Source organism: Neopelma chrysocephalum, unplaced genomic scaffold, assembly GCF_003984885.1.
Source record: "Neopelma chrysocephalum unplaced genomic scaffold, ASM398488v2 Primary Assembly neopelma1_88, whole genome shotgun sequence".
In the NCBI taxonomy this organism is placed as follows: domain Eukaryota; kingdom Metazoa; phylum Chordata; class Aves; order Passeriformes; family Pipridae; genus Neopelma; species Neopelma chrysocephalum.
Window position 1 is genome coordinate 4,555,395 of NW_020897750.1, and position 12,500 is coordinate 4,567,894.

Consider the following 12,500-nt stretch of genomic DNA (forward strand, 5'->3'; position numbering starts at 1 on the left):
GGGCGCCCGCCTGGCCCGTCCCCCGGTGCCCCGGTGCCGTCCCCGCCCGGGCAGCGGCTCCCGGCCCGCCCCGGCCCCGCGCGATGGCGGCCGCTGCAGCGCCGCCGGGAGCCGCCGGGGGCGCTGCGGCACCGGGCGGGAGGGCGGTGCTGATTGGCTGCCGGCGCGGGTATATAAGGGCGGCGGAGGCGGTGCCCGGATCTCTTCCGCCGCCATTTTCTGCTGGGCGCAGGTCTCCGCTGTCTCCGCCGCTCGCCCGAGCACCCCCGCCGCCCTCACCCCGCCATGGAGGACGCGACCGAGATGAGCGGCGGCCAGGAGGAGTTCGCCGAGGGCTCCAAGATTAACGCGAGCAAGAACCAGCAGGACGACGGGTAAGGCCGGGAATGATGGTGGGGGAGGGGAAGGGGGAGAATCGCGCCTCCGTCTCCTTTGCCCGCCCTGCGGCGCGGGGAGGGAGGGGGGAGGCGGCTCGGTCGCTGGAGGGTGCGGGGCCTTCCTTTCCCACCCCATGGCCGCGCCCGCCTTTGTGTCCCGGGCGGGTGACCCAGTTTCCGCGGGGCGGGGACGGGAGCGGGAGCGGGGGGGGGGGCCGGTCGGGGCCGTGACGTCACCGGCAGCCTATGGGGGCGCGGGGCGGCTCCGCCGCTCCCTCCGCGCTCCCTGCACCCGCATCCCGACGTACTTCCTGCCCTCCAGGAAAATGTTCATCGGAGGCCTCAGCTGGGACACCAGCAAGAAGGACCTGACGGAGTATCTCTCTCGGTTCGGTGAAGTTGTGGATTGCACGATCAAAACAGACCCGGTCACTGGAAGGTCGAGGGGGTTTGGGTTCGTACTCTTCAAGGATGCTGCCAGCGTGGAGAAGGTGGGTGGGTTTCCTGGGGATCGATGGCGTGAAGCTGGCTTGTGTTATGGTACAGGTCTGAGACTTCGTTTCCTTTTTTACTTTTTAGGTGTTGGAACTGAAAGAACACAAACTGGATGGGAAGTTAATAGATCCTAAAAGGGCAAAAGCCCTAAAAGGGAAGGAGCCACCAAAAAAAGTGTTTGTTGGTGGGCTGAGTCCAGATACATCTGAAGAACAGATTAAGGAGTACTTTGGTGCTTTTGGCGAGGTATAGTATAATGGCATATAACAACAGCTCTGGTTTTCAAGTGCAGTTTTAGCTCTGTCTTAAAACAGAAGAATTTGTGAGGAGAGAGTTGGCTCAGGCTCATACAACACTAGAGATCGTTGAATCTCTATGTTAATGATTCTCTAGTGTTGTGTTGGTCTGATTTATAGCTGCCAAATGTAGTCAGTACAGATGCTACACTGCCAAATGGTTCTGGTGGCATAAAAAGTTGCTCACAGATTTCATGCATTGTTTATATGTGTTTCAATTTCAGATCGAAAACATTGAACTTCCCATGGACACAAAGACGAATGAAAGGAGGGGCTTCTGTTTTATCACATACACAGATGAAGAGCCCGTAAAGAAGTTACTAGAAAGCAGATACCATCAGATTGGTTCAGGCAAGGTATGAAAGCTCTCCTTCTTAGCATGTGAAATAGATTATTTCTGTAGGCATCCATGAAAGCAACTCACAAAATAGTCTTGAATTTCTTGATGAGTTAAAGCATTTCTGTCCTTACAGTGTGAGATCAAAGTAGCACAGCCCAAAGAGGTATACAGGCAACAGCAGCAGCAGCAGAAAGGAGGGAAAAGCAATACTTCTGGTGGACGTGGAGGCGGAAGGGGGCGTGGACGGGGTGAGTGTTTTCAATGGTTAAATATAAGAACTCAGGTTTCAGGCTCTGTGCTGATATTGTTTCTAAACTGAATGAGTAAAGTAGCCTGTTAAATGGTATTTTGGTGGTTGTGATTGCTTGTGGAAGCTTAGGAGTGTGCTCTTGCTCTGCATGCCTTCAAGTGGTGAAGTGGCAGGCTGGGTGTAGGGTTCTTTTGCACACCCACAGTGGATAGTGTAGCCACTGCAGTTAAACCCTTTCACATGAAGGGATGCGCTCTTGGTGGGCTCATGGGTGAGAAACCAAGAGCTGTTTGCTGAAGAGGATGGCAGTCACTTTGCTACACCTTGCAAATGGATCAGAAGCAATCAGTAATATTACAGGTTAATGCATTTCAGTCTTCGAGTTAGTACAATTAACAAAACACAGTAAAATATGATTTGGTGCTCAGGCAATTCCTGATCCAAAATGACAGTTAAAGGAAAACAACAGGAGTTGCTGTAATGTGCCTTTGCTGTTGTGTTGTTTTGCTTTTCCTGGCTGTTTTATGAGCAGCACGACCTGCTGTCTTTCTCTAATGCTGTGTGTTTTAAGGTCTTAAGTCACATCTCTTGTATCCAAATAAGATGCCTCAATTCTTTCTCGAAAATTATTGTTCTTAGGGAGGCAAGAGGATTCTTCAAGTAATAGCTCTGCTATAGAAAGATTGCCATTGAAAGTTAAATGAAGTGACATAGAGGAGAAATAAGTTGTGTAACTTACACTTGCTATACTTGGTTTCAGGTCAGGGACAAAACTGGAATCAAGGATTTAATAACTATTACGATCAAGGATATGGAAATTACAATAGCGCTTATAGCGATCAAAGCTACAGTGGCTATGGAGGGTATGACTACTCTGGATACAACTATCCCAACTATGGATATGGGCCGGGATACACAGATTACAGTGGTAAGTGGTTTTGATCTCATTCCCAATAACAAGAATGTGTATCTTTAAACAAGGGCCTCTTCTAGTAAGTTGCTCTGTAAAATCTCTCTCGGCACCTGGCTCTAAAGATGAGATCTCTTGGAGTGCTGTATGTGAAGTCCCCTTCAGAGTTTGGGTGTTAATGCTTCTGGGTTTTGTTTTTTTCCTCTCGTGTTACGTACAGGCCAACAAAGCACATACGGAAAGGCGTCCCGTGGCGGCGGCAACCACCAAAACAACTACCAGCCGTACTAAAGCAGTACCTAGTACTTGAGCAAACAGGTGTGTACCTGAGTGCAAGGTCCACTCTGAGTATGTCTAATCTAATTTAAAGATCAATAGACAAACGAAGAGTAAAAACTTGCGTAGCATGACTTTTCCTTTAATTAAGCTTTTGTTAACTTAAAAAAATAATTTTTTTTTTTAAAACCAGCTTTGCCTACGTGTCTATAGATCTTTAACTTTGTAAAAACGTGACTTTATCTTCTTTAGTACCTCAGAAAAACATAAGAGTTTTTCTGGTTTGCGTTGTGTACCAGGTGATCTAGAGGAATAATTAAACTTATTAGAAGTATTAACAGGTAAAGTACTGAAATGGGTACAACTTAAGGAAAACAAGAATGTTGTCTTCTAACTCTGACATTATACCTTGTTTGTACCCGCCAGCGGGAACTTCATTGCAGGCCGTGTGTCACCCTGACCACGTCTATCTCTGGGGTCGCACGTTGCAGGCAGAGCGCAAGGCATACACCAGAAAACGCTGTCCTGTGGTATGGTCTCTTCCAACTTCATGTACCAGCGTAAAGATTAAAGTGGAAAACTTCAGACTTTGGCTTCTTTTTTTAATCTTTTTTGGAGATTAAGTGTCTTTAACTTAAATGGTTTTTTACAGGAGTTAAAGTACATAAATGCCTTTACAGCTTAATCATTTGGTCTTCTGTTTAGTGTTGTATTTCAATTGTGGAACCTCATTTTAAATGTGCATTCTTTAAGATTTTAATGCTTGCTTTTTTCTTTTTATAGCTAATAGTGAAATCTGCAAACCAAAACGAACTTTTAAATCTGGAAAAACATTTAAGGATCATATGCATATGAACGGTCTGAACTAAATTGATTTGACTTGTGTTGCACATAAGTCATATAGATGTATAAACAAGTAATTAGAAACCCTTTTGGCAGTGTTTCCAGTGGAAAAAAGAACCTGATCCAGAGCCCACTTATTAGTCTAAATCAGATGTTGTCTTAGGAACAGCTTCCTAAATGGGCTGAATGGCAATATTTGGGAAGATAAATTACTGAGGGCTAACAAAACCTCTTGTGTTACCTTAATAAATATGCATATGATCTTTAACAGTGAAGAAAGGAATATATAGAAGACTTAAAGCAGTTCATGAAAATGGACCTTTTAACAATTCTGTAGTAACTGTCACAGATCTGACATGCATTTTGTCTTTGATTTTTTAGGTAGAGGTACTGCAGCAAAAAAAGCCATCTCGCAGCGCATCGTGAGTGAATGGAGGGTGATCTTCGTGAGAGGAAATGACTATTTTGTAAAAGACTTTTAGTGAACGACACAACTGTGTCCAACTGTACATAGCGGCCGACTAGTTTTCTTTTATGGTTTTTACTTTTCTTTTTGCCATTCATGTTATGACACAATGTGGACTTGTGTTTATACAAACTTTATTTGTATAATTTCATGTTAAAGGATTCTCTAATAAATGCTTACTTAAGTGAGTGTGTAGTCTTGCTGTCACCTTATCCTCGTGTAAGTGTAGTTTTACTTGTAGAGCAGGGCATGTACCTTTTGGAGATCTGGGTTACTGTGTATACAGGTCAATACAACCCATGATTTTTCCTGACCTGTCTTGAGAGAGCACCATCCTGCTTGGAGTCACCATCAGTGGATGGTGGAAGAGTTGTCTCTTGCCATGTGCAGAAGAGAGGAGAAAGTGGTCTCTCTGTGTCACAATGCTGCCAGTTTTGTACATCTCAAGGGATCTAGAACTACAGCAGCACCTTTGTAATGCTGATAGCTCAGGCACTGCTTATGGGGTTGGAGGGTTGGAGCCTTTCAAGGTTTTTCAAGCACTTAAAACCTTGGCTATTCTAGAATGTAGCTTAATTACTTTCCTAGAGTAATCACTCCCTATCTATTCCAATTGCAGGGAGGAGATTACAAGTTCTTGAATTTAAGGGTCAGTAACTTTTGTACAACTTGGGATCTGCAAGTTAGGTCCTGTACTGGACTCTTCTCACCTGAAGCATCCAGAAAACAGGTTTACCATCTTGTGCATACTAGCAAAATAAAAGCTTGAGTGAATGATTGGTGGAGCAGGGAAATGGCATTACACCCAGCAGGTTCTTTTCTGATTAGAAGTGGTGGAATGGGTAAGGGAGCATACACCTGCACGAAGCCAAAGGCTTGCAGCAGTCTGCCTGAAATTTTGGTTTTTTCTCAGTGTGTACCTAGTCAAGCATCAAAAAATAAACTTTGCTTGTTAAGGTAAAATGTGAGTAGCTAATTCACAGAGGTCTTGTAGATTTTGAAAGGGAATAGTCTGGGTAGAGATTTTTCCCTGGAAGTTTCCAAACATAATTTCAGTGTTTATTTCTCTCTGAAGTAGCTGGCTGTTTTACTTTCTCCTATTGTAGAGAAGAGCTGCTTCCCATAACTGCTGGGGCTTGCACAGTTGCTGGATCTGGGAGGCTCCTGTCATCTTAGCAATTAGGTTGGATGGGAGAAGGCTCGCTGATGTCACTGGCAACAAACTAAAAAAAACCAGCACATGACTGCTGGGAGAAACCACAGCTGCATCTGACTGCGTGTGTACACAGACTTTTTGGGAGTGCAGCTGGATGCAGAAGTTATCCTCCAGCAGTGCCTTGGTGGGGTGAAGGAGACTTGTGCCACCAGCACATGGCTTTGCTGCTACATTGGTAAATATACAAACCCCCACTTTTCTAAGAGCTAAGTTTTCTTTCAAAACTGTAATCCTTCCCCTCTACACAGCCCTAGTGAGGACACATCTGGAGTGCTGTGTCCAGTTCTGGGCTCCTCAGTACAAGAAAGAGCAAGGAGCTGCTGGAGAGGGTCCAGCAGAGTGTCACGAAGATGATGAGGGGTCTGGAGCATCTCTCTTACGAGGAGAGACTGCAGGAACTGGGCCTCTTTAGTGTGAAGACTGAGAGGGGATCTCATCAACACATATAAATATCTCAAAGGCAGGTGCCAAGAGGATGGTGCTAGGCTCTTTTCGGTACAAGGCCCACTGACAGGACGAGGAGCAATGGCCATAAACTAAACGGCAAGAAGTTTCACCTCAACATGTGCAAGTCCTTCCTTATGCCGAGGGTGGCAGAGCACTGGAACAGGCTGCCAAGGGAGGTCGTGGAGTCTCCCTCTCTAGAGATATTCCAAACGGACCTGGACGCCTGCTCCAGGTGACCCTGCCTTGTCAGGGGGGTTGGAATGGGTGATCTCCAGAGGTCCCTTCCAACCCTACCGGCTCCGTGATTGAGTGGCCCCCTCCCGGCACCCTCAGGCCCTGGATGCTCCCGGGGCTGTCCACGACCGCCCCCCCCGCTCCCTCCCGGCTCCCCGGGGGCGGTGTCACGTGTCCCGCCCGCCGCGCTCCTTCCGGCCGCCATTTTAGGTTGGGTCGGTGGCGGCGCCATTAAAAACAGGGAGCAGGAGGAGGAGGGATCGGCGGGATCGGCGCGCTCGGCCGGGGCCGCCAGCGGCGCCGGGGCCTCGGCGGGGACGCGGCGGCACCGCGGGTGTCCGGTCCGGTCCGTTGCGGGGCGGCGGCGGCGCCATGTCGGACCAGCAGTTCGCTCTGGACTCGGCGGCGGTGGCGGCGGGCGCCGGGGACAGCGCGGCAGAGCCGGCGGAGCAGCCTGAGGGGCAGGCGGGGGCGGGAGGCGCCGATGGGGGAGGCGGCGGCAGCGGCGGGATCGAGTCGGAGGGAGCCAAGATCGACGCCAGCAAGAACGAGGAGGACGAGGGGTGAGCGGCGGGGGCGGCTTTTGTGTCCCGGGCGGGGCCCGGCGCCCCCGGCCCGGCCTGGCCCGGCCCGGCCCCGCTCGCCGCCCTGTTTGTTTACTTGTCGCCTCGGCGACGTCACGGGCCGGGCCGGGCGGGGGCGGTGTCTGGACCCGCGGTGTACAAATGGTGCTATGTGTGCAGAACTACAGACCCCTTTTATTTTTTTTTAGGATGTTCTTTATATAAGTTAGTGTGGGGTGCGCGCGACAAGGCCGTAACTCGGCGTAGCCGAATGCTGGAGTTGCAGTCGCAGCATTGCCCTGTGCTGCAAGCACAGACGGTGTGTCAGTGAGAGGCATGAGGGACCTGGGCTTCTTCCCAGCCTAAACCATCCTTCTGCTCCTCGCGGAACTTTCTGTGAGGAAGATTGCATTAGGTGATGTCTGAACTCGGGGAAACGATATGAAGCTGTGTAAGGGGAGGTTCAGGCTGGTTATCAGGAAAAGGTTCTTCCCCCAGAGGGTGGTTGCGCACTGGAACAGGCTCCCCAGGGAAATGGTCACAGCACCAAGCCTGACAGAGTTCAAGAATTATTTGGACAATACTCCTGGGCACAGGGTGTGATTCTTGGGGTGTCCTGCACAGGGCTAGGGGTTAGACTCGATGATCCTAATGGGTCCCTTCTAACTCAACATATTCTATGATTTTAGGAAGAATAAAGGCAGCTTTTAATCTTCCGAGGGTCTCTGCCTGATGCTTGGTATGGGGCAGTGTCACTTTAGTATTGCTGATGAAATTCACTTGTAAAAAACCAAGTGACAGGACAGGCTGATGCTCTGTGCTGTCTCCTGTCAGACCTATAAGAACTCGGGCTGCGGGTCTGGTTTTGGTCAAGGCAGAAAATAAACTGGATAAAGGAGCACTGGCTATGTTGTCCTATAGATACCTGCTGGGAAACCTTAATGAGTGTCTTCCTCTTATAATAACCTGGGATGTTGCAGAGAACGATGTTAATAACCTGGGATGTAATAATCTGGGATGTTGCAGGGAGAGAGAAGAGGAACCTTTTTTGAGTGTTTTCATAGGATTAGCAGAAGCTTAGAATGTTTTTGTTACTTCTCGCCTGCTCTTAGTGGCTGTAAATACCCTTGCAGTTTGCACATTTGTTTTACTTTTTGTACTTGAATACAGACCTCTTAAAGGGTTTTCAGAAGGAAGCTCATCTTCTTTGGAGGCAATACAGCTTAGAAAAAGTTGTTGCTGAGGGGTGCAGTGACACTGGGCAGTGATTACATATATCATATGTTGGCTTGTAATTTAGTTCAGTCTTCTTATTTGATCTGTCAATTTTTATGGGTCATGCTGTACAGGAAACAAAGTGTTTTGGCAGCTTTCTTGGTAGTAGAGGGAAAACAGCAGATCTGTGATATCTTTGCTCTATTTAGCTGAGTATGAAGTTTGAAAGCATATTTTGGAAAGCTATGTGCTGATGTGATTTACATACATTTCCTAACCCACAGATTGGCTGGTGTATTTTACAAGCTTTTGACACCGCTGTGGCATTGCTCCTGGATTGCTTTTTGTGCTCGTGGTTGTGTTGTAGCCTTGACGTGACCTCAAGTTTTGCAGCGAAGCAGGGGTTTGTCAGCTCAGTGTAGTGGCAGGATGGAGCAGCCGTGGTTTGCTGCTGTGTGAGTAGACTCCAAGTTGCAATTGCTGCGTGGAGGGACAAGAGCCTTCAGAGGGCTGTTGCAAACTGGTGTTCTTGCTCTGTCTGTACTTAGTGGTATAAAACAGGCTTTGTATGTTAATATTGGTGGTTTGTTGACAACTATAAAGCAGGTTTTGTGTGTTTAATGGTTTGTTGGTAGCTGTGAAACAGGTGGCTTGTATGTTGCCTAGCAAGTGTAAGTTCAATAGTAACTGCTAGAGTATCCTCCATGTGTCAGAAAAACGCTGCGTCCTCTCTGTGTTCTGTTTGGCTGCTTAAAAAACTGCACAAAACAGCAAACAAACTAAAAACCTTAATGATGGATGAACACAAGAACAGAAAACATCCTTTGATTTACTGCCCGTGCTGGTATGAAGCTGCTGGTTTACTAATGTGGACCATTTTATCAATATTCATAGAACCACAGAATATTAAGAGGTTGGAATGGACCTTAAACCCTCCCAACCAGTCCCAACATCCCCTGCCATGGGCAGGGACACCTCCCACTAGACGAGGTTGCTCAAGGCTTTATCCACCCTGGCCTTGTACACTGCCATGGTTGAGGCATCCACAGCCTCCCTGGGCAACCTGTGCCAGTGTCTCACCACCCTCATAGCAAAGAATTCCTTCCTAATATCTAATCTAAATTTCCTCTCTTTCAGTTCTACCCATAACTCCTTGTTCTGTCACCACAGTTCCTGATGAAGAGTCCCTCTCTGGATTCCCTGTAGACCCCCTTCAGATACTTAGAAGGTTGTTGTGAGGTCTTCATGCAAACTTCTCCAGGCTGAACAGTCCCAACTTTCTCAGCCTGTTTTCAGAGGGGAGGTGCCCCAGTCCTCTTATCAAGTTTATGGCCTCCTCTGGACTTGCTCCAACAGTTCCATGTCCTTCATATGCTGGGGGAACCAGAAGGAGATGAATATAGATTAGTCCTGAAGACAACAAGTAGTCACACTAGATAGAAAGGGATTTTGGTGCTTTGTAGAAGAGACATCTGGGACTAGTGGTAAAAGTGGATAAAGGGAGTGGGGAATTGGTGCTCCTGCTAAAAGATTTCAAGACCTTTTATAGAAACATCTGAAGCTCCTGAACCCCCTCATTTCTATGGAGGTTGGATATGTTTGTCAGAAAGTGAATGCTCTTATTAATTCTGTGATGACAGCAGAGCTAATTCAACAGTTAGTTCAGAGGAGCAGCTTTTGATTTGAGAGAGTTTGACTTGTGGAGGTACATGCAATTTACATGATTGGCAGGAATATTTGTATGGGTGTGGAAAGTGGAGGAGTCGAAGACATGATAAAGTGTTTTTTCAGGTTTTCTGATAAGTGTGTGTTGAATTGTGGGATAAGTTGGTACAGTGAAAATGGACAAAGCTTTGTAGGAAACATATTTATAGATCATAATGGATCATACTTTTTTGTTTGGAGCCTGCTGTAAAATCTTCTTTATCAGTATTAGAGGAGATCATCTCAAATCCTCTCTTGAATGGCTGCCTAAGCCCTATGCCTAATAACTATGACTATGAATGATTCATTTGTGTGCATACTGGCTTGGGTTTTTTTGTTTCCTTTTTTTTTTGTGTCTTACTAATGTGGTGGGACAGTCATGAATTGATTCTAAGCTTCCAGTGTGCTTTTGAAAATACAAGTCGTGATCAGAATTATGTGCTACACCCATTTGCCCAGCAGCACTCGTCCCTTAGGAATATTGGGAAGACATTAGTTTGATTGTACTGGATTATGCCTGTTGTTCATATCATGTTTTTGTGGGGAAAGATAAGCTTTGACCATCCAATACTTTACTTTTTTTCTGCTTTCTGGGGAAGGCAACTTGACTAAACTTTATTTTAGTTTACTAATATGGGCTTATGTCCAGTCCAGCCTAGTACATAAATGCCTGTTTAAATGCACTGCTGTATAAACCTAATCTACCCATGTGAGTTTCTTGAGCAGTTGTGTGGAGGCTCCACAGGTAACTAAATGGAATTTAACCTGTGGTGGGGGTGCAAGGAGGTAGTAAAATACTTTTTTGTCACTACTGGTAGTTTCCTGGGGTAGCAGAGTAAGCAACTGCAGCAGAAGATGGTGCACAACTTTTGTTTACATGTAAGTCTTTATCTAACCTGGCCAGAATCATTAAAGCAAGTTGTCAAAAAGTGCAGGCCTGCATGTGCGGTGTCGTCACTGATAAAATGCTGCCAGTTCCATGCATTAGGTAACTGAGCTCATGCAGCTTGACAGTACAGGATTTTGGGTAACACACATTAACAGATTAAACCATCTTGTCTTGACAGGAAAATGTTTATTGGCGGCCTCAGCTGGGACACCACAAAGAAAGATCTGAAGGACTATTTCTCCAAATTTGGTGAAGTTGTAGACTGTACTCTGAAGTTAGATCCCATCACTGGGCGATCAAGAGGCTTCGGCTTTGTGCTCTTCAAGGAATCAGAGAGCGTAGATAAGGTAGTATTGATGTAATGAAACATGTTCAGATTTGGGTATCAGAGATGAAGCACTCACATGGTTGTCTGCATAGTTGTCCGTACATGTTCTGCTAAAGATGATTCAGGGACTCAACATATTTAAGGTACTTGTTAAAATGTTTATTTTCCTGAACCATCTTACTCATGTTGCAGTGTTCAGGACCAGCAGTGATTCCTAAGGTGTGGATTTGAGCACTTACATGGGAGTATGCTGCAAGCCACTGGACTTGAGCGCTTGAAAAACACTGTATATAAATGTCTGCTGCCTACTGAAAGCAGTAATTTGCAAAGAACTTCAAACCTTTGCATTCCAGAGGTGCAGTGTGGACCCCTAGAGTAGAGCCAATAGCTTTGATACATTTGGGCTCTATCCAAGCAAAAGTTAGCTGTTAACTTTTCTAAAATGCTGTGGATACAGCACACGGAAAAGTTTTCACCCTCATTGACCTTTGATGATATCTAAAGTGCAGGTTCTTTACTTCTTAAAGTTTGAGAATGAGATTGTAGGGTACTTTCTGAGAAGTGTTACACTCTTACTTCCCTTGGATAATACATGACCCCAGGTGGCTCTTGAAAAGCTTTGTCAGAACTGTGTCACTGGATCGTGATCAAAATCACAGAATTCTTTGTTTTTGTGCAACAAATTATTGCTGTAATCAAAGCATCGAAATTGAAGCAAATTTGGCCTTGCTCAAAACATAAGTGAAACATTTAGTTTGAACTGCTTAAGATTGTGTTTTAATTTTTCTCAGGTCATGGACCAGAAGGAACACAAGCTGAATGGAAAGGTCATTGATCCAAAAAGAGCTAAAGCCATGAAAACAAAAGAACCTGTTAAAAAGATTTTTGTTGGGGGCTTATCTCCAGACACACCTGAGGAGAAAATACGGGAATATTTTGGAGGTTTTGGTGAGGTATGTGGTGAAACAAACTGCTTATGCTTATGGAACTTGTTCTGTTTTCACAAATTTAGTAATAAAAACCATCCCCCAAATGCAACCTGCATGGATGCTACTGTAAGCTTAGTGGCCAGTATAGCTCCATCTTCTTAGTAGTCAGAATTTTAATGACAATAGTATTAATTACAGGTTTTGAGTTGCACGGACTGGGTAGTGGAAGGAGGAGCTGGGATAAGTCAGAAAGGGAGACAACACTTTTGAGATGGTGTTTTGGTCAGTTGGATGAGATGATCTTAAGTCACCTCAGCTCATCTTCTATGGCACAGATTGAAGCAGTTTGCCTAAATTCTGTGCAACTATGTAGTCTCTTGTCTCTCTGTTCCCAGTTTTTGGTGGTACAGATGAACAGAACTGTGCACTTGCACAAAGCTACATCTTTTTCATATAAAACTTAAGGTTTAGGTCTCCTCGGAGTTTGGAATATTTAGTTACTTCAGTCTTAACCAAGTTAAAACTGAAAGTCAAAGTGAGACTATTTATCCAGCATAACTAAAATATTCTTTGTGCACCATATTTTGTCTGAGTACCTGAATGGACAAATGATACTAGAAGTTAGAGGGAAAAATCTTTTCACACTTATTAACACTGTTGTGAGTGAGGGTGATGTTTTAGGTGGTTTTGAGTGATATAAAGCCCTATGAAGGAGACACATT

General features: G+C 45.8%; 2 protein-coding genes across 7 annotated transcripts in view; both read left to right on the forward strand.

Annotated features, from left to right (window-relative positions):
- Window positions 1–197: 197 nt before the first annotated feature.
- HNRNPDL (heterogeneous nuclear ribonucleoprotein D like) lies at window positions 198–4,442 on the forward strand. 4 transcript variants are annotated; one of them, XR_003535768.1, is made up of 9 exons: window positions 203–374; window positions 700–868; window positions 957–1,118; window positions 1,393–1,524; window positions 1,642–1,756; window positions 2,519–2,686; window positions 2,889–2,986; window positions 3,371–3,474; window positions 4,169–4,442. XR_003535768.1 is itself a non-coding variant. In XM_027692841.1 (8 exons), the coding sequence occupies exons 1-7, from the start codon at window positions 286–288 to the stop codon at window positions 2,957–2,959; spliced, it is 906 nt and encodes a 301-aa protein (XP_027548642.1). In that variant the 5' UTR covers window positions 203–285; the 3' UTR covers window positions 2,960–2,986; window positions 4,169–4,442. The 4 variants fall into 4 exon arrangements, 2 of the variants coding, with proteins under 2 accessions (XP_027548644.1, XP_027548642.1); XR_003535767.1 differs by having other exon boundaries at window positions 2,889–3,474; XM_027692841.1 differs by lacking the exon at window positions 3,371–3,474.
- A 1,964-nt stretch (window positions 4,443–6,406) lies between these two features.
- The window catches only part of HNRNPD (heterogeneous nuclear ribonucleoprotein D), a 10,012-nt gene continuing 3,918 nt past the window's right edge, over window positions 6,407–12,500 (forward strand). For all 3 annotated transcript variants that reach the window (XR_003535766.1, XM_027692840.1, XM_027692839.1), the window contains exons 1-3: window positions 6,407–6,713; window positions 10,700–10,868; window positions 11,641–11,802. Coding sequence is in view for 2 of the 3 variants with exons in the window: in XM_027692840.1 (XP_027548641.1) it covers window positions 6,523–6,713; window positions 10,700–10,868; window positions 11,641–11,802 (522 nt within the window). In the remaining variant the exon portion in view is untranslated. The remainder of the gene's footprint in view (window positions 6,714–10,699; window positions 10,869–11,640; window positions 11,803–12,500) is intronic.